The sequence below is a fragment of the Nomascus leucogenys genome, chromosome 7b (assembly GCF_006542625.1).
Source record: "Nomascus leucogenys isolate Asia chromosome 7b, Asia_NLE_v1, whole genome shotgun sequence".
Taxonomy (NCBI): Eukaryota; Metazoa; Chordata; class Mammalia; order Primates; family Hylobatidae; genus Nomascus; species Nomascus leucogenys.
In genome coordinates this window covers 62,294-85,390 of record NC_044387.1, presented here as the reverse complement: position 1 = coordinate 85,390, position 23,097 = coordinate 62,294, and the positions used below count along the sequence as shown (strand labels likewise).

Here is a 23,097-nt window from a genome sequence, read left to right as displayed (position 1 = left end):
GAGCAGCAGGAGCCCCGCCCGCAAGGAGACCCCTCCCAGCCCCCACCTCATGGCTCTGGTGCCCCCTTGCTTAGCCCTCGGAGCCTGCAGGGTGGGTGCTCAGGCCAGAGCCAGCCGGCACTGTGACCCCCACCAGCACCCTTGATCGTCTCCTGAGGCCCTGGCTCTGGGGGTTCCCGGGGCCCCTGAGGCCCTGACCGCCCGGGCCCCCCCCCCGCCCCCACTCCCCGCACTCCCTGAGCTCCTTGAGCCATGAAGAAGTTTGCGTCCAGCCGTAGCCTGAACAAGATCCTGGCACAGTGCGACTCATCCTCACGGGAGTACGAGGAGATCCAGGCAGTGGAGCGCAAGTGGCACCTGCACCTGGCCACGCCGCGCCGTCTGCTGCTGGACAGGAGGTCCAAGGCCTCCCTCTTCTTTGCAGCCCCACCGCCCCCCAAGAGGGCCCCCAGCACCACACTGACCCTGCGCTCCAAGTCCATGACAGCTGAGCTCGAGGAACTCGGTGAGTGGCGGGGGTGGCAGTGGAGGTGGACGCAAGTGGACAGTCCATGATGGGCAGACAGGGCCTGGAGACACAGGTAGTATGGGAGGGCAGGGGGTCAAGCCAGAGGGGAGGAAGGACAGCTGGATATAAGAGCAGGTCAGAGGTGAATGGGTGGGTGCTGGCGCGATGGGGACATTTGGTGCTTGTGGGGTGAGGAGGGGATGGCATTTGGAAGGGGTGAGATGTGAGGGGTTGGGGATGGACAGTGGGGTGTCCAGGACAGATGACGGGGAGCAGGGCCTGGCCCACCAGTATGTTTGCACGTGTGTGCATGTGCGTGCGTGTGCTGCCTCTGGTTTTCCACGTCTCCACTTTGACTTTACTCCTGCATTTCATCCAAGTGAGGAAAGAGCAGTAGTGAGGTGACCAGGGTCTGCTTCTGGCTCCGCCAGGCACTGGCTGTGTCAGCCTTGTGTTTATTTTGCCCTCTTGGTGACTGTGCACTCATTGGCAGGTGGTCCTGCTGACCCCACAGGCCACAGGAGTACTGTTGGTGGGATGATGGGACAGGGCCTCGAGTGCAGCAGGAGGGGAGCAGGAGTGTGTTGGGCTTTGATGGGGCAGGTTCTGGGCACAAGCCCTGGTTGACCATCAACAGCCTCTTCATGGGCAGGTCTTATATATGTGTCCATTAACAACCTTGTCACGGGCACGTCCAGATATACTTGATCATGTCCTGACATGTGACCGTCAGTAGCCTCTTCATGGGAGTGTCCCATTATGTGTGACCATCGTCCTCACTGTGGGTTTGTGCTGTACATGTGGCCATCAACAGCCTGGTCATGGGCATGTCCCACTATGCATGACAGTTGACAGGCTCTTTCTTTCTTTCTTTTTTTTTTTTTTTTTTTTTTTGAGAGACAGTTTCACTGTTTCACTCTTGTTGCCCAGGCTGGGGTGCAATCACACGTTCTTGGCTCACTGCAACCTCCACCTTTTGGGGTCAAGCGATTCTCCTGCCTCAGCCTCCCGAGTAGCTGGGATTACAGGCGCCCGCCACCACGCCGGCTATTTTTTTTTTCTTTGTATTTTTAGTAGAAACGGGGTTTCACCATGTTGGCCAGGCTGGTCTCGAACTCCTGACCTCAGGTAATCTGCCTGCCTCGGCCTCCCAAAGTGCTGGGATTACAGGCATGAGGCTCTTTCTTTCTGTGATCTGAGCCCAGTTCTGTTCCCAGACTTTACTCTGCCTCTGGTCGTGGAACCCCAACTCTGGTCCTAAACTGAACCCTGAAGTCCTGGCCACAGGAAGGGACCTCATTCTGGTTCTAGGCTGAGCCCCATCCCTGGCTTCAGTCTTGGTTCTACCCCAGCCATAGAAGGAACCCTTTTCCTGGTCCCCAGAATTATCCCTGACCTCACTCATGAACTGAGCCCTGACCCTGTCCTGGCCACAGGCTGAGCTGCCCCATGCCAAGCAGGTGGTCTTAACTGCAGTTTCGTTCAGTGTGGAGAACAGCTAGCAACGTCCATTGGGCTGACATGGTCAGAATTTTCACCATAGCTATTCCAAATAAAATAAAACCCAAAGAAAAAAACAAAAAAAACCCCATATAGATAATTCAAAATGAAAAGGAGAGAAACCAAAGCCAGAGGCTTCCATAGCTCATTATCTAGTACCCAAGGGTAAGGAGTTGGGGTCCTGAGGCCCCCACAAGGCTGGGAGACGTGGCTGGACCTGTGAGAAGCGGGAAGGTTAAAAACCAAGCCCAACCACTGGAATTAGCATCGAAAGGACTGGAAATCAGAGAATATGAGAAACATTAAAATAAAGTAAATTGTCACAAAGATTAAAAGAACTAACAGAACTAATGAGAGAATAGGACAGAACAAACAAGCGAAAAAAGAATAAGCACATTTTAGAATGATTCTTTTTTTTTTTTTTTTTTTTTTTTTTTTTAAGACTGAGTCTCGTTCTGTTACTGGCTGGAGTGCAGTGGCGCGATCTCGGCTCACTGCATCCTCCTCCTCCCGGGTTCAAGTGATTCTCTTGCCTCAGCCTCCCGAGTAGCTGGGACTACAGGCGTGCACCACCACACCCAGCTAATTTTTTGTATTTTTAGTAGAGATGGTGTTTCACCATGTTGGCCAGGCTGGTCTCGAACTGCTGACCTTGTGATTCACCCACCTCAGCCTCCCAAAGTGCTGGGATTATAGGCGTGAGCCACCGCGCCTGGCCAGAAGGATTCTTAAAGAACTGTTATTGAAACAAAAAGTATAGTCACTGAGATAAAAAAGAAAGCCATAGCTGGGATAAACAGTACACTAAACCCAGGTGAAGAAAGAAACAGCAAGTTAGAAGATAAATCTGAGGTTACCCAGAATACAGCACAGAAATATAAGGAGATACAAAATATCAAAGAGCAGTTAGGAGACACAACAAAAAATCACATAGATAATTCAGTGGGACTATTGGGAAAATCCCAGCATCTACCTAACGCAAGTCATGGAAGCAAAAATAAAATATTGCCTGGAAGCAATATTTGGAGATGAGATGGCTTCAGAATTTCCCAAAGCTGAACAAAGACATGAGTCTTCAGTTTAAAGAAATGTAAGTCTTAGCAAGGAAATAAAAACAAATCTGTATCCACATCTTTCATAGTAAAACTGTAGAATGCAGTGAACAAGCAGAAATCTTTTAAAACAATGAGAGAGGCTGGGTGTGGTGGCTCATGCCTGTACTCTCAGCACTTTGGGAGGCCAAGACAGGTGGATCACTTGAGTCTAGGACTTTGAGACCAGCCTGGGCAACATGGTGAAACCCTATCTCTACAAACACAAAAATCCTGGCATGGTGGTGCGTGCCTGTGGTCCCAGCTACTCAGGAGGCTGAGGTGGGAGGATTGCTTAAGCCTGGGAGGTGGAGGTTGCAGTGAGCCAAGATCATGCCAGTGCACTCCAGCCTGGGCAACAGAGCAAGACCCTGTCTCAAAACAAAGCAAAAAATGATGAGAGAGAGAGAGATGGGCTGCTGGAAGTTTTAGACGGGAGCAGTGGTCCAACTGACAACAGACTTCTCATCAGTGATAGCAGATGACAGTAGATGATGGAAGAAGAGCTTCAAAGTGTGGAGTCAAAATTCTTTTCCACCTAGAATTCTACACCCCTCTAATCCTACTCATTCAGGAGTGAGGCAGAGAGGCTAATCCTAGACTTCTGGCCCCAGGGTCATAAGGGTCCAAGGTCAGTCACGGGGAGCTGACCTGTCAATTGAAGATCCAAACTGATCAATAAGCCAGCACCCGTAGGCAGCTGGGTCCCAGGATTCTCCTGCCAGAGGCTGTCACATAGCCGCAGTCAGCTGCCTGTTCAGAAGGGACTCTTCTATTCAGCACCACGAGGCTTTGGGCAGCCTGAGATCTGTAATCCTGGGACCCAGGGACTCTGCCCTGTGAAGACCAAAGGACTGCGCTTTGCTCTCTGGGCTTTTCTACCTGAAGAAACTGGTGGATGAAGAAGCTCCTTTCCCTCTCCTCTGAGCTGGGTGTTCCCTCTTCTGCACGAAGCCTCGGGACAGGTTGCTGGAGTCACTCTGCAGACCCCAGAGGAGTTGCTCACAGCCTCAGGCCACCATCATTTTCCAGGCTTTTTCCTGAGCAGAGTCTGGGGCAGGATGAAGGGACAGCTTAGTGCAGAGCCTCTACCCACACTTCTGGAGCTCGGAAGCCACCCTGTCCCCAGGAGACAGCTGTCCTGGGAAGCCAGCAGGGCTTCTGGAAGTCCCCCCTGGAAATGCCTGATTTGAGGAAGCCATGCCAGCATCAGGGTTTCCCCAGGTACCTAAGGGACCATCCCACAACCCAGTGTTTTTGCTTTCAGAAGATAGAAATGAGGCCTGTTGGTCACTGCTGGCATGAACACATCAGAACTGCCTCACACTGTCAAGAGCTGTTAGAGCCCTTTAGGATCCATAATCCATGGAGAAGGTGCCTGAACACCTAAAAAGAGAAGAAAGTGAGGTGTCAGAGAAAGCAGGTGCAAGGTGCAGGCTCCTGTCCAGGTGGCTGTTTGCTGCTCAGAGGATGTGGGAGAGGCATGGCCTTGTTGGAGGAAGGGGAGGGAAGGGGTATCCTCTGGGGGAATGGGGTGAGCAAAGGCTGGTGCCTGGAAAATGAAGGGTTGCAGAGATGGGAGTGAGAGGAAGGGGCTGGGTGGGGACCGTCCTGAGACAGGTGGTGAGAGAGAGAAGAGGGCAGAGCACCCCTCCTTCCCTCAGCACTGGGGGCTTTTCATGGTCGCCACATGCATGTCTGCTCGGCTTGTACCAGGAATGTGCTGGGGCCACAGGTCAGTGGAGACCCAGGCCAGGGAAGGCCCTGGCGGGTCCACGCCCTTCCTGTGTATTCACGTTCCCGGGAGAAATCTGGACTTCCCTGTAATTTCTGGGCCCCTTTTTCTTTTGTGATGAGAACATCAGGGTAGGTGCCACACCCAGCATCTGTGTGAGTGGCCTTGTCCTGGAAAAGGTTTCTGTGCCAAACACACTTGCCCTGCCTTTTAAGACCGACTTTGAACAGAACACAGAGGTGACCACCTTGGTTTTCAGCGACACCTGAACTTGTTTTCTATGGGGTTTTGCCTTTTTTCTGAACAAACGTTTGACCGAGCCAAGCATGATGGAGTTGTGCATATCTCCGTGTGTGTGCGTGTCTGTGCGTTGGTGAGTGGACACGCGCTGTGTGCATCTGCATGCGTGTGGCACACATGTCTGTGCATGGGTGAGCGGACACACGCTGTGTGCACCTGAATGCGTGTGGCACACGTGTGCGTGGGTGAGCAGATACGCGCTGTGTGCACCTGCGTGCACGCAGCACGCATGTCTGCGTGGGTGAGTGGACATGTGCTGTGTGTATTTGCGTGCGTGCGGCACACGTCTGCGTGGATGAGTGGACACGTGCTGTGTGCACCTGCATGCGTGTGGCACACGTCTGTGGGTGAGTGGACACGCGCTGTGTGCACCTGCAGGTGTGTGGCACACATGTCTGCACGGGGGTGAGCGGACACACGCTGTGTGTGCCTGCATGCGTGTGGCACACGTCTGTGTGTGGGTGAGCAGACACGCGCTGTGTCACCTGCATGTGTGTGGCACACGTCTGTGTGTGGGTGAGTGGACATGCACTGTGTCACCTGCATGCGTGTGGCACACATGTCTGCGTGGGTGAGCAGACACGCGCTGTGTGCACCTGCATGCGTGTGGCACACATGTCTGTGCGTGGGTGAGCGGACACGCGCTGTGTGCACCTGCATGCGTGTGGCACACATGTCTGTGCGTGGGTGAGCGGACACGCGCTGTGTGCACCTGCATGCGTGTGGCACACATGTCTGTGTGTGGGTGAGCGGACATGCGCTGTGTGCACCTGCATGCGTGTGGCACACATGTCTGTGTGTGGGTGAGCGGACATGCGCTGTGTCACCTGCATGCGTGTGGCACACACACAAGTCCCTGCTTGTGGTTGTTTCCTCCTTGGCTTTCAAGGCATGTACCAACTGACTCCGCATTTGGGCAGATTTGCTATTCATGGTCTGATAAAGAGGTGTAGGCTGGGGGCAGATTTGGGAGGTCATGTTTGTTGGGGGAGGTGGTGGTGAGAGGGATGGGGTGGGGAAATGAGTGTGGATAATGGGGCCCAGGTGCCGAGCCTGCCTCTTATTCCCTTTACTCTGTTTCTTGATTCCAAGCCTCCATTCGGAGAAGAAAAGGGGGTGAGTCATCTGCCTGTGTCCCCAGGGCCTTGGCTTTGCCTGACCCTTGTCTGGGGGAGTGCTGGTGTGTGAGGAGGTTCCAGCGCAAGTCAGGGTGGCCCTGAAGCCTGGGCTGCACCCTCCTGTTGGCCTTCTCCCTGGGCATCTGGTAGGGGCATGAGAGAAGGACCTGCGAGAATGGATGGGGAGTTCCCAGGGGTGTGACCCTCTGGGACGGTGATGGCCTTGGGGGCTCAGGTGAGCCTGGGGCCTGTGAGCTGTGCAGATAGCCTGATGGAGGCAGCCCGTGGGGAGGAGCCGGGAGAGCCCCATGGAGGCCACTGCATGTGCCACCGCCCGGAGAGCAGGAGGGAAAGGGCCCCGAGGGTCCCAGAGGGGGAGCTCTAGGGAGCGGGGAGACGGGGCCGTGTTGGCGTGCGCATTGCTTCTTTCTGCTGGTCCTCTCAGGGCCTGTGCTTGGGTTGTGGGACCTACTCCCGTGTTGGTTGGTTGTAGGGCCAAGCCCAGAGCTGATGGTCCCTTCAGAGCAGGGGCCCGAGTCCCACAGCACTGGGGAAGGAGCTTGGAGCTCCCCTGGCCAAAGACCCCAGGCTGTTGACTACCCTCCTGAACCGTTCAGGCCTCCCTCTAACCTTTGGGGCTACTCCCTGTATGTCCTGTATGTTCAGCCTGGCTGCAGGGGAGGGAGCATTCAGGTGGGGACAGTCACCTGGGCCTGGGTACTGAGGTCCATTGTCTGGTGAAGTCCTGGGACCCGGCTTCCGGCAGCCTCCTCTGCCTCTCGGGTGGATGGGAATCAGGTCCCAGACAGAGGCTTGAGGTGGCTTTCTCCACCCAGGCCTGTATATTTGCTCCACGTCCGTGTACCTGATGCCCATCTCTCCCTCTCTCTTGACCCACTGGGCTTTCCCTGGGTGAGGACACCTGCCAGGCCCTTGGCCCAGCCCTCTTGAGGTCCCCTTGCTGCCTCTTGCCCCAGCCCAGGTGAAGGGCTTCCCCAGTGTCTTCTCAGATATTAAAAACAGGTGACAAGGTCTCCTCCAGTGACCTTTTCTGCATGTCTTTGGGGCAGACATACAAGCTATTTCTGGAATCTTCTGGCTCTGCCCTCTAGCTCGTTAGTGGGGCTCCCAGGGTGCCGTGTGGCAGCGCAGGTGCTGCTCCAGTTGTGGAAGGAGTGATGGCTGGTTGATCATCCCTCAGGCGGGGGCCCTGTTGATCAAACAGCTGCAAACCCAGCTGTGCCCTGCGGTGCACCCAGAGGGCCCTGGAAGCGAGCAGGTCCACTCGGTTCCTGATGGGCTTCATTTCCCTTAATTATCTAAAATAATTTATTTAAGAATATATTCTCTAATATTGGGGGGAGATTTATGTCAACCTCATCAGTTTGTAATTTGCAGAATTCTTGATTAATCCTTTCCCTTTTGGAAACACTTCTCACCTGGCTCCAGCACCATCACCCATGACCAGAAACAGCTGCCTCACTAAACGTTACGTGCGTCCCGCTTGGGTCTCTGGGATGGGTCTTCCAGACCTACAGAGACAGCCTTTCCTGGCCCGTGGCTCAGGTGGCAGCGTGTCTCCCGTGATGCCGAGCCGTGTGTGCCTCACGGAGTTTTCTCTCCATTCATGTCTTCTGCAGTTTCTGGGGAGTATGGTGCTTAAGTCTCATCTCTTCCTACTCAGAGATCTGTGGCAATTTCTCTCTCTGAGCTTCAGTTTGCCCCTGGGTCGGATATGGGTGATGATAAAATCCTTGTGTAGTTGTGGGATGAGAGGAGTTGGTGACTTCAACTCCCAAAATGAAATCATTCACTTCATGACAGAAGCAAATGAGAAGTCCCCTCAAACCAGCAACCCCTGGTCTGTACCTGGGCCCCTGTCACCTGGTGGCACTGGGAGCTGTGCACAGGTCCAGATATCTGCCGTTGGAGGCTGTTTTGCTGGTAAACTCTTGTGTCGTTCAGGACACAGGCTGGGCGCTGATGGAACACAGAGAACAGTATTTGCCCTCTCCTGCAGACCCACAAGCTGTCTGGGGAGATGAGGCACACAGACATGAATTGTACTGAATTGTGTCCAGTGCCAGCACAGTTGTAAGCCTTTCTTCTGTGCTAATTCTCACTAGAGACACGTGAGCTAGCACTGTTTTTATGCCTGTTTTATCGATGAGGACGCAGAGGTCACAAAGAGGTTAGGTCAGGACAGAGTCAGTGTACAGGGTGTGTCTGGTCTGGGTTGGGTACAGGACAGTCTTGGGGAGTTATTTACTTCCTTCCAGCAATGCTAAGCAGATTGCAGAGGTAGAACCAGCAGGTGCTGTGAACAGCCGCAGACTGGAGTTGGAAGGAGTAGGATGTGTCCAGTCTGACCACTGAAATTCTCCAACAAGGGGCCAAGACAAAGAGTGAAAGGGGCCAAGACAAGTGTGACCAGACAGTGGTCCCTCTAGGGTTGGCATAGCCCCAAAGAGTGGAGAAGGGCCTGGGGTTGGGTGGAGCCCGAGTGATGGGTGCAGTGGGGCTGCTGAATGAGAGGGCTGGTGCGGCAGCCGGGTGGACATGAGTGCTGCCCCAGCCCTTGCTCCATGCTCTACGCACTGGTCCTCAGTGGACCCACAGGGGGCGAGAGCTACGATGTCCTGGGGGAGCCATCCGACCAGAGCTCTGATGGTCCTTAGATATATGTATGAGTTTAACGGAGTTTCCAAGTCACTTTGATCTTTTTGTGGAAACCTGCTTGTACATCAGGGTCTGTCCTCGGGCTGTGACCCGCTGTGAACAGCTTCCCTTCCAGTGCGGTACAGATAGCCAAGAGTGGCCTGTACGTGCTGAGAACAGTGACAGGACGAAGGGAAATGGAGGGAAATCCAGGGAGACTGTGGTCTCTGAATTGTTTGTCTGTCCCCTGCCCTGGTCTTCTCCCTCATGGTCAGAGTGGTCTTTCCTTAAGTGAGGTCCACAGGGTCACCTGGAGTCTCCTTGAGGATAGAGAGGCTGCCTGGGGTGGGGTCTGAGTTCTGGGGTGAGGGGCCTTGTCTTGGGGGCCTGGGGTGGGAGCTTAAGGAGGGAGGGGAGTGGTGGCCTCTCAGCATCACGGGTGGCCGGGTTGGGGAGGACGTGGCAGTGGGGCAGGAGGTGGCCCAGGCAGCTGAGATGGAGCCTCCTTGCTGTGCAGAGAAGCTGGATGAGATGCTGGCAGCCGCCGCAGAGCCAACACTGAGGCCAGACATCGCGGACGCAGACTCCAGAGCGGCCACCGTCAAACAGAGGCCCACCAGTCGGAGGATCACACCCGCCGAGATTAGCGTAAGGGCGACGGGCGGCTAGGAGCACTGGGACGGGCAGGCAGGGGGGTCAGACTGTCCGGGGCCCTCTTGACTGAGGTGAGAGGCTATTGTGGAGGCGTGTGTGCACCCCATGGCCTCTCTCAGAGACTTGGGGCTGTCTCTGCCCCCTAAATGGCCACAGCTCAGCACCTGCTGGGTTTGCTCTTGTGGCTTTTGGTGCCTCTGCCTTCAGGCAGTCCCTGTCTCACGCCTGAGACCACCAAGGTACCCCAGCTCCACTGAGAACACGACAAAGCATGTCTCTGTTCCCTGCCCACTTGCCGACCCGGCGCCTTCTAGGCTCCTCCCCCACCCTCACCCAGGGTCTGCCAGGGTCTGCACCCGCCCTGCCCAACACCGTTTCCACTGTACCACCGTCTGCACTGCCCGCACAGCCCAGGCTCCAATGGGCTGCATCCCCTGCTCCCTGAGGGCAGAGTCCAGATATGATTCCTGGGTCCAGGCACCTACAGGCACCAGTGCCATTGGAGTGAGAGCATGGGGTGTCTCACCTCTGGCTTAGGAGGAGAACTGGGGGCCCCCAGTGCCCTGGAACCTCCATATTCCCCTCCCTGACCCCTACAGTCATTGTTTGAACGCCAGGGCCTCCCAGGCCCAGAGAAGCTGCCAGGCTCCTTGCGGAAGGGGATTCCACGGACCAAGTCTGTAGGTACGGCTGGGCTGTGGGGCCGCGTGGGGCTGGGAGGAACGGGGCTGGGGTAGGTGGCTGTGGGGCGGGGGGGGGGGGGGGGGGGGGGGGGGGGGGGGGGGGGGGGGGGGGGGGGGGGGGGGGGGGGGGGGGGGGGGGGGGGGGGGGGGGGGGGGGGGGGGGGGGGGGGGGGGGGCGCGTGGGGCTGGGAGGAACGGGGCTGGGGTATGGCTGGGCTGTGGGGCTGCGTGGGGTTGGGAGGAACGGGGCTGGGGTACGGCTGGGCTGTGGGGCTGCGTGGGGCTGGGAGGAACGGGGCTGGGTATGGCTGGGCTGTGGGGCTGCGTGGGGTTGGGAGGAACGGGGCTGGGGTACGGCTGGGCTGTGGGGCGCGTGGGGCTGGGAGGAACGGGGCTGGGGTATGGCTGGGCTGTGGGGCTGCGTGGGGTTGGGAGGAACGGGGCTGGGGTATGGCTGGGCTGTGGGGCTGCGTGGGGTGGAGGAACGGGGCTGGGGCCGGCAGGGTGGACTTGGGGGTGAAGGACACTGCCTCTCCCTGCTGGTAACTGGGGTTTCCAGTTTCCCTCTGAGTCCTGTCTCTTCCTGGCCCCAGCTAAAGGATCTCATATGTTGATGGACATGTGGGGATTAGGCCTTCCCCAACCCAGAGATTTCCCCCGGCAGCTGACACTCCCTGTCCACTGGGCACTCCCACCTCCCCATCACCTCTCATCCTTCCCATGGGCAGCCTCGTCCCTGTCCCCAGCTTACCTGCCGCCATCGCGGTTGCTCCCCTGCAGCACAAGGTGCATGTGAACTTTCTGACCCTAAAACTCCCCTTCCCCTGAACTTGCCTCTCCCCTACTCCTCCACGTATTACTCTCTCCCCCCTTCACGGCCAGTTTTCCCCAAAAAGTCACCTCTACTTGCCGTCTATCTCCCCCCCCCCTCCCCCCCAGCCTCTCTCCACCCAGGAACCCCCCAGTCACTGCCCCCCCCCCCCTGACCCCCACCCCTCCTCACTGCACTTGTTTCTTTCCCTTCCTGAACGCTCCCCCAGTTAACAACTTCTGTTTCCCTCCTTTCTCAGGGCCTGTCACCCTGCCCCACCTCCAATAGCCTTCCGTCTCACCTCCTCCCTCCCCCCCCGCCCCTCACCCCCACCCTGCTCCTCCACCCATGGGGACATCTAACAAGCCCTGCCCACTGTGCTTCCCTCCAGACATCCACTGTCCCGTCCCCTGCCCACCTGTGCATCTGTCCACCTACACACCTGCCCACTTGACCGTCCCTTGTCCATACAAACCCCAGCACACCCCCCATCTGTTACACTTAGGAGTAAACCTCTCAGCACTTACTATGGGCTGGACACTGAGCATTTAATACTTAGAATAACCATATTGAGACCACTAGTACCTCCATTTTACAGATGAGAAAACTGAAGCAAGGAGGGTAAATGACCTGCCCAAGGTCACACAGCTGCCCAAACTCTGATTCCTCACCTGCCTCAGGACCCTGCCAATTTGTGTTCACACAAGGCCGATCCTGGGCCAGGTCTGGGGCTTGGTTGGGGAATGTGATGTGTGCAGAGAGCTCAGCGGGCACATGGTGGGTGTCAGGGCTCACGGACCAGTGGAGCCCACTGGGGGGCTCCAAGCACACCTGGGTGTCACAGAAGGCTGCGTGTCGGGGTGGGGGTACTTTTGAGCTAAGATGTGTAAATGGGTTCTGGGGGATGGGGGAACTGACGGCAGTGGGGCTTGGGTGGACTGGTCCTCAGGATGCAGGTTTTCTGTGGGTGTGGGGAAGGTGGTGGGGCAGCTCTGGAGCTGGGCCTCTCCCCTCTCCCTGCAGCCTGGCGCCATGGTTTTTCTCCCTCTGCCTCACTGACGTGGGGTGGGGCCTCACCCTGCCCCAGTCTTTCACTTGCAGCTGGCCATGCTTGTTCTCTGCTGCCCTGGCTCTGCCCTCTAGTCCATCCCTCTGGCCAAATGAGGCTTTCTGCAGAGCTGCTATCACCTGTATCTGTCCAGCTTGACCCTCTGGGCACTCCTCATTGCCTCGGGGCCCTGGAGATCGGCCCCAGTGCTCTCCTGCTTCACCTGGAAACATTGTCTCTGCCTCCCTTGACCTGGGTCTTCTGACTCTTGCTGTTCCTGGGCCCGACCCTGCAGGTCTAGGTCCGTGCACCTGCCCTGCAGGCCTGGAGCCACTCTCCTAGGACTGCCCGTTCTGCACTGGTCCCTCAGGCACCCTCTTGCACTCGGTTGATGGATGGGTGGACAGGTGCTCCTTTTTGGCTCCTCTTGGCCTGCTGGGCCTCAGCCGCCAGCATGCACATTGGTTGGGTTGTCAGATTCCCCAGGCCCCTGCCCCATGCCCTGGCTCTTGAAACATCAGGATTTTGATCCATAAACACGGAGACCACCTATTACCCACCTCCAAGGAGCACTCTGAGGCTCGCCCGATAGGCGGCACTCACAGACCACGTGGGATGCTGGGAGTGCTCAGCAGCTGCCAGTGTTAGTAGATGTAGATGCTGCCTCTTGAGGTTGGCACACAGTGGGTGCTCGAGAAATGCTCTCTGCTATGACCTAGGCAGACAAAGAGGGTCTGCCTTTGCCCCCAAGGGGTCCCACCCCCGCCCCACATGGTATCAGAACAGATTCCCCATTCCATACTGAGGCAAGTGACTTCTTTACCCTAAGTCAGAACTTCGCATGCTATTAGCATTAAATTTCCCCTTATTTCATCTTTGCACGTCACTCCCGCCTTCTGCATCCTCAAGGTGCGCTGGTTCTGCGTCGCTCCATCTAACATACAGGCTTGTGGGTGTTCACTGCGCGTTCGTACACAGTGCAGGGAATGCAGCAGGAGACCCAGGACGAAATGGGCACGATTTCTCTGTCTAGCGGTTGGGGATGGGGGGAAGGCAGACCTAAAAATCACGATGATGATGACCTCGGCCCCCTTCCCCCATTCCCAGGATACTGCCGTAGTTCAGCCCTGTACTGTAAAGGTGAAATCGCCCCACAATAGTAGCAGGCTGTCCTCTTGACATGAGGAAACTGAAGTTCCTAGAGGCTTCTGAGGTTCCTGGCAGATCTAAAATTCAGGCCTAGGTCTGTACAGAAAAGCCCACCCTTGGTACCTTGGCTACGAAGAGATATTATGCCCAGCAAGAAGCAGTGTAGTATTGGAGGCCTCATTAGCACTGCGGTGGCTGGAGGAGGATGTGATCAGGAACAGGCAAGTCTATATTTTAGCGAGTTCATAAAAATGTTGACCAATCTCAGAGTGAGGCTGGGAACAGGAGCACCATGAGACCTGGGTGTGTGGGTGTGGGGCCCTCCACCCCCTGCAGCCTCACTGAACACCTGCAGCACGTGTGTCCACATCATGATGTCCACAGGGCTGCTCGGGAGGTTGTCAGCTTCTGGCTGGACAGCAGGATCACAAGGGCCCTGATCACTCCAGCCCTCGCACAGGACCCTAACAATGACGTCTGAGCAAGGCATGCAGAGGGGGGTTCATTTTAAGCCTGTTTTGACCATGAAAGAACTGAAGCTCAAAGGGGCTCAGGGCCTGGCCTGGGGTCACGCTGCCAGTAGGGGTTAAAATGAAGCGTGCTGGGTGCTCAGCCTGCAGCTCCATTTTAATTCAGCCATCCATTCTTCCCTTCACCCACTCACCCAACCTTACTGAATTTCAGCCACTGTGTATGCATCACCCACCCATGTGGGGGTCTGGGAGGAGCCTCTCACGGCGTTTTCCACAGGGCATCTCCTTACCTGGGGGGGCATTAGGTCTTTCTCTGCCGGAGCCCTGGCTCCAGTGGCCACAGCCCTGCTGCCCCTCACCCTGCCAGTGTGTCACTCCTGCTCATTTCTGGCCATCTTCCTCTCACCTCTGGTTGCCTCCAGGGCTGGTACTTCTGCGTCGGCCTTGTTCATTCTGGGGTGGGGAGCCCTGTACTGGCCCCTCCAAGCCCCTCAGCAGTTCTGTCCCCATGTCTTGCGGGGCTGTCCCTGCCTTCCTGGGATATCTTCTTAGGACCCTGGGTTTGGGCAGGTCTTGGCCCCAACCCAGGTCGTCAGAGTTTGTGTCCTTTCTCAGGGGTCCCCGGTGGGGCCCTCCTCCATCCTGTAACTGAACGCACACCTCTCTCCTGTCCTCTTCACAAGAGCGCTCCCCGTGCAGCCCTGGGCCTGGGGCACAGAGCTTGGGCACCCAGGGACCAGCCCAGACCAGGGTCTTGCTCGGAGCCCGTGCTCTGGGCTCCGTGTTTCTCCCCTGCCCTCCGTTCCCCGCCCACCACTGACCCCAACCCCATCTTCCCCAGCATTCTAGTGCCTCGCGCCGGGTTCTGCCGCGGGTGTCCATTGTGTCCGGGACGGTGGCTTCCCCGGGGTGGAGTCGGGGCAAGGCTGGCCTCTGTGGGAGGGGGTGCCGGGGTCCCCAGGAGCCTCTCCGAAGGCGGCACCACCCCCCGCCCAGCGCCCTGGCTGGGCTCACCGGCCCTTCCGTCCGCAGGGGAGGACGAGAAGCTGGCGTCCCTGCTGGAAGGGCGCTTCCCGCGGAGCACCTCGATGCAAGACCCGGTGCGCGAGGGTCGCGGCATCCCGCCCCCGCCGCAGACCGCGCCGCCTCCCCCGCCCGCGCCCTACTACTTCGACTCGGGGCCGCCCCCAGCCTTCTCGCCGCCGCCCCCGCCGGGCCGCGCCTACGACACGGTGCGCTCCAGCTTCAAGCCCGGCCTGGAGGCGCGCCTGGGCGCGGGGGCTGCCGGCCTGTACGAGCCGGGCGCGGCCCTCGGCCCGCTGCCCTATCCCGAGCGGCAGAAGCGCGCGCGCTCCATGATCATCCTGCAGGACTCGGCGCCCGAGTCGGGCGATGCCCCTCGACCCCCGCCCGCGGCCACCCCGCCCGAGCGACCCAAGCGCCGGCCGCGGCCGCCCGGCCCCGACAGCCCCTACGCCAACCTGGGCGCCTTCAGCGCCAGCCTCTTCGCTCCGTCCAAGCCGCAGCGCCGCAAGAGCCCCCTGGTGAAGCAGCTGCAGGTGGAGGACGCGCAGGAGCGCGCGGCCCTGGCCGTGGGCAGCCCCGGTCCCGGCGGCGGCAGCTTCGCCCGCGAGCCCTCCCCGACCCACCGCGGTCCGCGCCCGGGTGGCCTCGACTACGGCGCGGGCGACGGCCCGGGGCTCGCGTTCGGCGGCCCGGGCCCGGCCAAGGACCGGCGGCTGGAGGAGCGGCGCCGCTCCACTGTGTTCCTGTCCGTGGGCGCCATCGAGGGCAGCGCCCCCAGCGCGGATCTGCCATCCCTACAGCCCTCCCGCTCCATCGACGAGCGCCTCCTGGGGACCGGCCCCACCGCCGGCCGCGACCTGCTGCTGCCCTCCCCGGTGTCTGCTCTGAAGCCATTGGTCAGCGGCCCGAGCCTTGGGCCCTCGGGCTCCACCTTCATCCACCCACTCACCGGCAAACCCCTGGACCCCAGCTCACCCCTGGCCCTTGCCCTGGCTGCCCGAGAGCGGGCTCTGGCCTCCCAGGCGCCCTCCCGGTCCCCCACACCCGTGCACAGTCCCGACGCCGACCGCCCCGGACCCCTGTTTGTGGATGTACAGGCCCGGGACCCAGAACGAGGGTCCCTGGCTTCCCCAGCGTTCTCCCCACGGAGCCCAGCCTGGATTCCTGTGCCTGCTCGCAGGGAGGCAGAGAAGGTCCCCCGGGAGGAGCGGAAGTCACCCGAGGACAAGAAGTCCATGATCCTCAGCGTCCTGGACACCTCCCTGCAGCGGCCAGCTGGCCTCATTGTCGTGCACGCCACCAGCAACGGGCAGGAGCCCAGCAGGCTGGCGGGGGCCGAAGAGGAGCGCCCGGGCACCCCGGAGTTGGCCCCGGCCCCCATGCAGTCGGCGGCTGTGGCAGAGCCCCTGCCCAGCCCCCGGGCCCAGCCCCCCGGTGGCACCCCGGCAGACGCCGGGCCGGGCCAGGGCAGCTCAGAGGAAGAGCCGGAGCTGGTGTTCGCCGTGAACCTGCCACCCGCCCAGCTGTCGTCCAGCGACGAGGAGACCAGGGAGGAGCTGGCCCGGATTGGGTTGGTGCCACCCCCTGAGGAGTTTGCCAACGGGGTCCTGCTGGCCGCCCCCCTCGCTGGCCCGGGCCCCTCGCCCACCACGGTGCCCAGCCCGGCCTCAGGGAAGCCCAGCAGTGAGCCACCCCCTGCCCCCGAGTCTGCAGCCGACTCCGGGGTGGAGGAGGCTGACACACGCAGCTCCAGCGACCCCCACCTGGAGACCACAAGCACCATCTCCACGGTGTCCAGCATGTCCACCTTGAGCTCGGAGAGCGGGGAACTCACCGACACCCACACCTCCTTCGCCGACGGACACACTTTTCTACTCGAGAAGCCACCAGTGCCTCCCAAGCCCAAGCTCAAGTCCCCCCTGGGGAAGGGGCCGGTGACCTTCAGGGACCCGCTGCTGAAGCAGTCCTCGGACAGCGAGCTCATGGCCCAGCAGCACCACGCCGCCGCCTCTGCCGCCGGGCCTGCCCGCCCTCGCTACCTCTTCCAGAGAAGGTCCAAGCTGTGGGGGGACCCCGTGGAGAGCCGGGGGCTCCCTGGGCCTGAAGACGACAAACCAACTGTGATCAGTGAGCTCAGCTCCCGCCTGCAGCAGCTGAACAAAGACACGCGTTCCCTGGGGGAGGAACCCGTTGGTGGCCTGGGCAGCCTGCTGGACCCTGCCAAGAAGTCGCCCATCGCAGCAGCTCGGTGAGCAGGGCGGTGCGGGGAGGGATCCGTGCCTTGTCCGTGGTCCCCTCTGTCCTTCCTCTTGTCTGTTCTCCGGCTCTCCTGTTCCTCCTTGTTCTGTTCCGTTCCTTCTGTGGCAACCCCCAACCCGCCCCCGCCATCCACCCCTGAATCCGGTCTTGCTTGGCCTGCCTGAGAGAGGAGGTTCTTCTGGGCGTCTGACACATCAGGGTTGCTGCTCAGTGTGTCCCTCTTGGTGCCAGAAGTGGGAGCCGGGCCCCCCTCAGAGGCTCGGGTTGGGCGTGAGCGCCTCCATGTCCCTCCCGGAGGCTCTTGGCCCCGGGGATTCCTGTGGGTTCTCTCTCTCGCTCCCGACGCAGGCTGTCTTTACCATGAAGGGTGGTTTTGTGTTTTACTTTGGAGGTACGTCTCCCTCCTCCCATCCTCTCTGTGGCCACGTGGCTGCCCAGTGTGGCTGATACCCTCTGCCTTAGAGCTGCCTCCTGCCTTCTTCCTTTGGCGGCTTGGAGCACACTGACTCCTTTTCTTTTGGGGGATCTGCCACTAACTTCCTGTTTCCCATCCCAGAAACATTTGTCTCTTGGCACCACCTTAGAATCCCTTAGACATGGATTCCCGTGTGTCATTTCTAAAGTGCAGTAAGAAGGTAGATGGGAGTCACGCCATCTCCCTGCACTCCATCTGCCCTCTTGCCTTCTCCCCACCACTTCCCTGTCTGTCCTGCCTCTACCCAGAGGGATCTGAGCAGGGGCCTGGTTTGCTGCTGAGGCTGTCACAGCTGCCAGAGCCCTGGGCTGATCCCATAGGTCTTTCCTTGAGGACCCGACTCCCAAGGCTCCTTCCACAGAGGAGCCCTTCAGGCCCGTGGGCTGCACGGATGCTGGTGGCAGAGCCGGTCATCCCCCACCCGCCCCCTTGTCTGCCTTTTTAAAGCTGCTTTTGCCTTCTGTGCCTCTAGGTCTCCCCTCTCCTCTTTGGGTCTGGGGGGGTGGTATGTGGATGCCACCTCTGGACTCCTTCTTGCCGCCCGGAAGACCAACCTAGTGGGCCCTGTACTGTCAGCCTTGGAGGACAGAGTTCACAGCGTAGCAACATTTTCAGAACTTAAGGACTTTGCGGGTCTTACAAAGGCCTGGCCATTCTACCTTTTTAGTTCAGGATTCAAAAGACAGGTGGGAGCTTGGGAAGCTCATGAGGCCTCTCCTAAGGTCCCGGGGTGCTACCTCCAGCTCCTGTCATCCTGGGGAATTGCTCTGGGGTCCTCTCCCCTTTCAGCCTCTTCCAACTCCCAGCCAAACTGGAAAGCCCTCTTCCCAGCAGTGCAGTGTTGAAGGTGCCCGTAGAATGGGTGTTACAGAGTGAGCAGCCTGGTCCTAGGCCTCTGCACAGGACCAGACCCCTGAGGCTGGGGTCTCCTGACCCACACCTGACCAGCCCCCGTCTTCCCTCTCTGCTTCTCCCTCCGCTCCTCTCTGCCTCTTGGTCTTGACGAAAATCAAAGCCATTTTAAAAAGTGCGTAGCACAGTGCCTGGCCTGGTTCAGGCCCTCAATAAACATTTCTTAAATGGATGAAAGAACAAAGCAAATGCAAATGCTGTCTTTTGTGATTTGAGATCTAGGGAGGTGGCTCAGGACAAAAACCTACAGAAGGACTTACTCAGCGTTCAGACTCATCAGGTGTCGGTCCCCCATGGTCGGGCTCTGGTGGGCCCAGGTCTCGTCATTGGCCTTGTCTCTCCTGCGAGGCAGCTGCAGCAGTTGCCGGGCAGGGTCAGGGGATTCCTCAGCCGGAACCTCTGGCACTTCCCCTTCTCTGAGTTCATCCTCCCACAGTGCTCTTTAGCGTTCTGTCTTGATCAGGGTACGGTTCTCTTAGCCCTTGGCTCTGGCTTTCACCAGGACCCTGTTTGTTTTTCTTTCTCAGGTGTGGGATGGGGAAGGACAAGACCGGCAGCCCTGACCCTTACGTGATGTCTGTTCTTTTACTCAGTAGTTCCTGCAAAATTCTGATCTCTGATTGGGTTCGTGTGGGTCCTCCGCTTTTCCCTGACTGACCACTGGGGTCTGGGGACATAGGGCTGTCATCGGCCAGGCTTGAGTCCTCTGTTCTCCCAGGAGCCAGGGGGATGGGTCCGCCCACCTAGCAAGCAGGTGCTGAGAGTGAGGGGAGGGGCCTCTCCAGATGGAAGGTCCAGTGCTGGCCCTGGAGTAACCAGATGCTGGACAGCCTGTAACAACCAGCGTTCCTGTGACACGGCCCCCACTGGCATCAGCAACTCACTTCCTTGCCGGTCACTGGCTTGGAGCCATCAGAGGGCCCTGACGTCGGTGCCCAGCAGGTCACAGCTTAGTGCTGTCTCCCTCCCCTGCGAGGTGTATTTACAGTGAGCCGACTGCACAGGCTGTCGCGAGTCCGCACGCGGCCTCACCTGTGAAGCACGCAGTAGGCCCAGGGCTGGGGCCTGTGGACCCTCACGGGTGTGAGCTGCCATTGTCTCTGCTGTTACTGAGACACCTAGGCGAGGTCTTAGAGTCCTTTGTGGGAAAACAAGCCTGTTGGATGCAGCATCGGAGACGATCCTGCCGTGTCAGTTTGTCTTCACACCATTCCGTTAGACGGACCCTAAGAATCGCCATGTTCCATACAATGAAACTGAGGTACTGGAGAGTTTCCCTGCAGACAGAAAACGGTGGCCTGCCTGACCACGAGCCCTGCTCTCTGGCTGCCGTCATCGAGGGCCGCTGTTGTGAAACCCCTTCTGATGACACACAATGGGCTTTTGCCCAATAATCCCCCTCCACAGAAGTGGCAGGTGTGTGTATCGCACAGACTCACTCCCTTTGTTTACTGGTCATGTTTGTCATAAGTGGCACCTGGTGCCACCTGAGTGGCCTACCTGGGCGTGCTTTTCCTTCTCAGTTTGCCTCTGTGTTACCTTCTGTTCCAGCTCACTCTTCCTTTCACCCTCTTGTGCCCCTTCTTGCCCTCAGACCTGGGCTAAAATACAGCCACTGGAGGGGGCCCCACTGCCCACCCTGGGCCCTTAACTTCTGGTGCTTCTGGCTGCAGGCAGCGGGGCGGAGCACAGGACACTTAGTGATGTCTGAGTCCAGTCCTGCTTCAGATCTGGTCCTTTGTATGCCCACTGTGGCTGTTGTCAGCTCTTGTCCTGCAGCCCCTAATGGCTGGAGTCCGGTACTCACTCCTCACTTAGGGATAAAACTGCTGGTGGAACTGTCTAAAGTATGGGAGGTTCTGACATCCAGGTATGGCTGCTTCCTTCCCAGGGCCAGTCCTGGCAGAGTTGCTAGGTCACCCTCAGGGCCATACCCTGAGCTGTGTTTCCAGCCCCTTGTGTTCCACAGTGTTTGTCTCCCAGGCCCATCCTTCTCTTCCCTGACGGACACCATGAGGAAGGGAATGCCCACCCACCTTCCCCACAGATGGCTCATTCCTGATGTGCTTTAGCCACAAGGTGTTCTGTGGCCTGAGAGCTTTCTGGGCAAGTTAAGCTGTCCTGTATGTCATGGAACCAAAGCTCGGTAACCTGTGGAAAAATGATCAGCTCTGGGGCCACCTTTGATTTCCAGGGGAACCTGGAGGATGTGGCACTCTCATGCAGCCTCTGGAATGTCCAGGACCTTTGGCCTTTTGAATCCTTGATCCCAGATTGTCCACCTGCTCTGTGCTCCCAGCTCCAAGTCTAGCTCTGCTGGACAGACCATTCATCTGCCCAGAGCCCCTCCTCGGTCTCTGGGCCCCACACCTGACTCTGAGGCTGCATTTGGGCATGATTCAGACCTGACTCCGAGCCCCACAACTGGCCACAGGCACCCCATCTGTCTGAGGCTCACAGTTGTCTCTGAGACCCTGGCTCCACACATTTGTCTTCCAGGCCCCATGCTCGGATGTGAATCCCGTGTGGGGTCTGAGGTCCACAGCAAGGCTCATGTCTGCCTTGGCACTTAGCTTTCCATGGGACTCTCACATCTGGTTTTGTAGGTAAAGTTCATGGCAAAATAGCTTTGGAAACACAAAAAGAGGTTCTTTGCTGCGGTACTTCTGTGCCTTTGACAGCTTGTGCGGAGGAGGGTACTGTGTGCCATGGTCTCCAGACCTGTTAGAGTCAGTTCCTAGATCTCCCGGAAGACCCGCATTCCTCAAACTGGTCAAGAAACCCTGCCCTGGTGGCCTGCTGCAGACCCTGCCTGCTAATATGCTTGTCAGGGATCTGGACAAGGCGCCGTGTGCTTGGTGGATCACACTGGTAAGCAGGGCCATGGCCAGCAGGGCCTGCTCCTTTGAAACCCAGACTGAACGTGTCCCATACCTGCCAGTGGGGGCCCCTGCAGGCCACATGCAGCTGGGGCAAGTGTGTTCCCAGGATCCCTGAACCCTGTTCGGGGCGTAGGAGGGAGGTACAGAGGAGGGGTCGTAGGACATGGGGGCCCATCAGAGCTGGAGCTGGGAACAGGCGGGGTGCCGAGGAGCAAGATGTGTTACCGCAGAGGACGCACTGGGAGCTTCAGAGCCCATGTCTGGTTTTGTGCCCCTCTGAGAATTAGTTCCCTTAACGAAGCCCCTAGTGTGCAAAAGGCCCCACGTGAGTGCAGTGGCAGAAGGCCCGAGGCAGTATCCAGGGCCCGCGTGTGGACGTTTTCCTGCCTCTTGGCCCCAGGGGGCTGACCGAGTTGGGCACGCCTGGCAGGGACATGTCATACTATTTTTGCATTTTGTTAGTGCGTCTCATGTTCCTGGCTTTGTGCTAGGTATCAGGAGGCAAGGAGAACTGGTAGGAAGTGGGGTGAAGGGCCTGAGACCATGAACGATCTGGATCCAGAAATGGCTAGGAGTAAAGAGAAGGTCTGGGTTAATATTAGGAGTTAGTCACTGGCCGTAGGGTAAAAAGAGGAGCTGATGGTGGCACCCAGGCTCTGTGTGTGTGGCAATGACAGGGTGCCGTTCACTGAGTTGGGGATGGAGGGACATGTTTGGATACCCCAGTAGAGGTGTTGGACTCATCAGAGACTGTCTGGGTCTCACATGTCGCATTCCTGGGCACGTTGGCCATAGCAAAGGGTGTGAGTGGGTAACGCTGCCCAGGAGAAACTGCAAACTGAGAGGGGAGCTCCGAAAATCCACCTAGGAAGGAAGAGGCCTGGGAAAGAATGTCTCGAAGGGAAACACGAACAGGTCAGCAGCGGGGTCTTGCTGCGGCCTGGGCAGCTGCGGGGCAGAGGGCGGAGTGGGGAGGGTGTGGCAAGGCCAGACGTCTCTCACTGGCTGAGAGTCACTGGGAAACAGTGAGACAGTGCAGGATTCAAATGTAGGTGGAAAGACGTGGGGCCGTGGGGGCCTCAGCGTGATCTGGACTCAGCGTCTTCAGGGCGGCTGCTGGAGGTGTTCGTGGGTGATGGTGCCTGGTGAAGTATCATGTGTTAGAGGGTGGGTGGCCCAGAAGCTCTTTGGGAGTCTGGCAGGTGCTGTGATGCGGCTGTTTGGCGGCCAGAGCCTGGCCAGGGAGGTGGCCAGACGGCTGAGAGTGACAGTGGGTGTGCAGAGAGGCCATGGAAACGTGGAAGTCAGACATGGACACTGCTCGGGTTTGTGCCCCGGGGATGGTGTGGGCAGTACCTGTTCCCCAAGAGAAAGAGGAGAAGCAGACACCTGGGCCGTGGGTGACCCCAGGCCCCTCCCTCCTGTGCCCCGGGGCCTTTGGCGGGCACGGCCTTCCTTGGGCGTCTTCTCTTGGCCTCCTGACGTCTCCAGCGTGCTCTGGGAGGCGGGAGCAATGTGGCTGGCTCTCCTCACATCTCTTGCCCTCGGGCCCCTGGCTCCCTGGGTGCCTCTGGAGCCAGCCTGCCCTCTGCCCAGGTCTCCAGCTCAGCCCCTGCCAGTACTACCCAGACAGGCACAACTCTGCTCTGCCCAGCTCGGACCTCCTGGAGCCCAGACCCTGCTCTGGGCTCCGGCCGAGCCTCCCGGCTGCGCTGCCCGCGCCTGCCCTGTGCCTCTGCCTTCACTGCTGTGGTCCTGCAACTCATCAGTGTGCTTCAGTCACACCTGAGACTCCAGGTACACCTGCCATCACAA

At 58.7% G+C, this 23,097-nt stretch overlaps 1 protein-coding gene across 5 annotated transcripts in view; it reads left to right on the top strand.

Annotated features, from left to right (window-relative positions):
- Positions 1-23,097, top strand: part of SHANK3 (SH3 and multiple ankyrin repeat domains 3) — a 56,396-nt gene that overhangs the window by 28,751 nt on the left and 4,548 nt on the right. For 4 of the 5 annotated variants that reach the window (XM_030815241.1, XM_030815240.1, XM_030815238.1 and 1 more), the window contains exons 17-21: positions 425-505; positions 6,227-6,250; positions 9,428-9,558; positions 10,164-10,248; positions 14,761-17,002. In XM_030815241.1, the coding sequence (XP_030671101.1) occupies positions 425-505; positions 6,227-6,250; positions 9,428-9,558; positions 10,164-10,248; positions 14,761-17,002 (2,563 nt within the window). The remainder of the gene's footprint in view (positions 1-424; positions 506-6,226; positions 6,251-9,427; positions 9,559-10,163; positions 10,249-14,760; positions 17,003-23,097) is intronic. The other variant, XM_030815239.1, reaches the window with a different exon arrangement.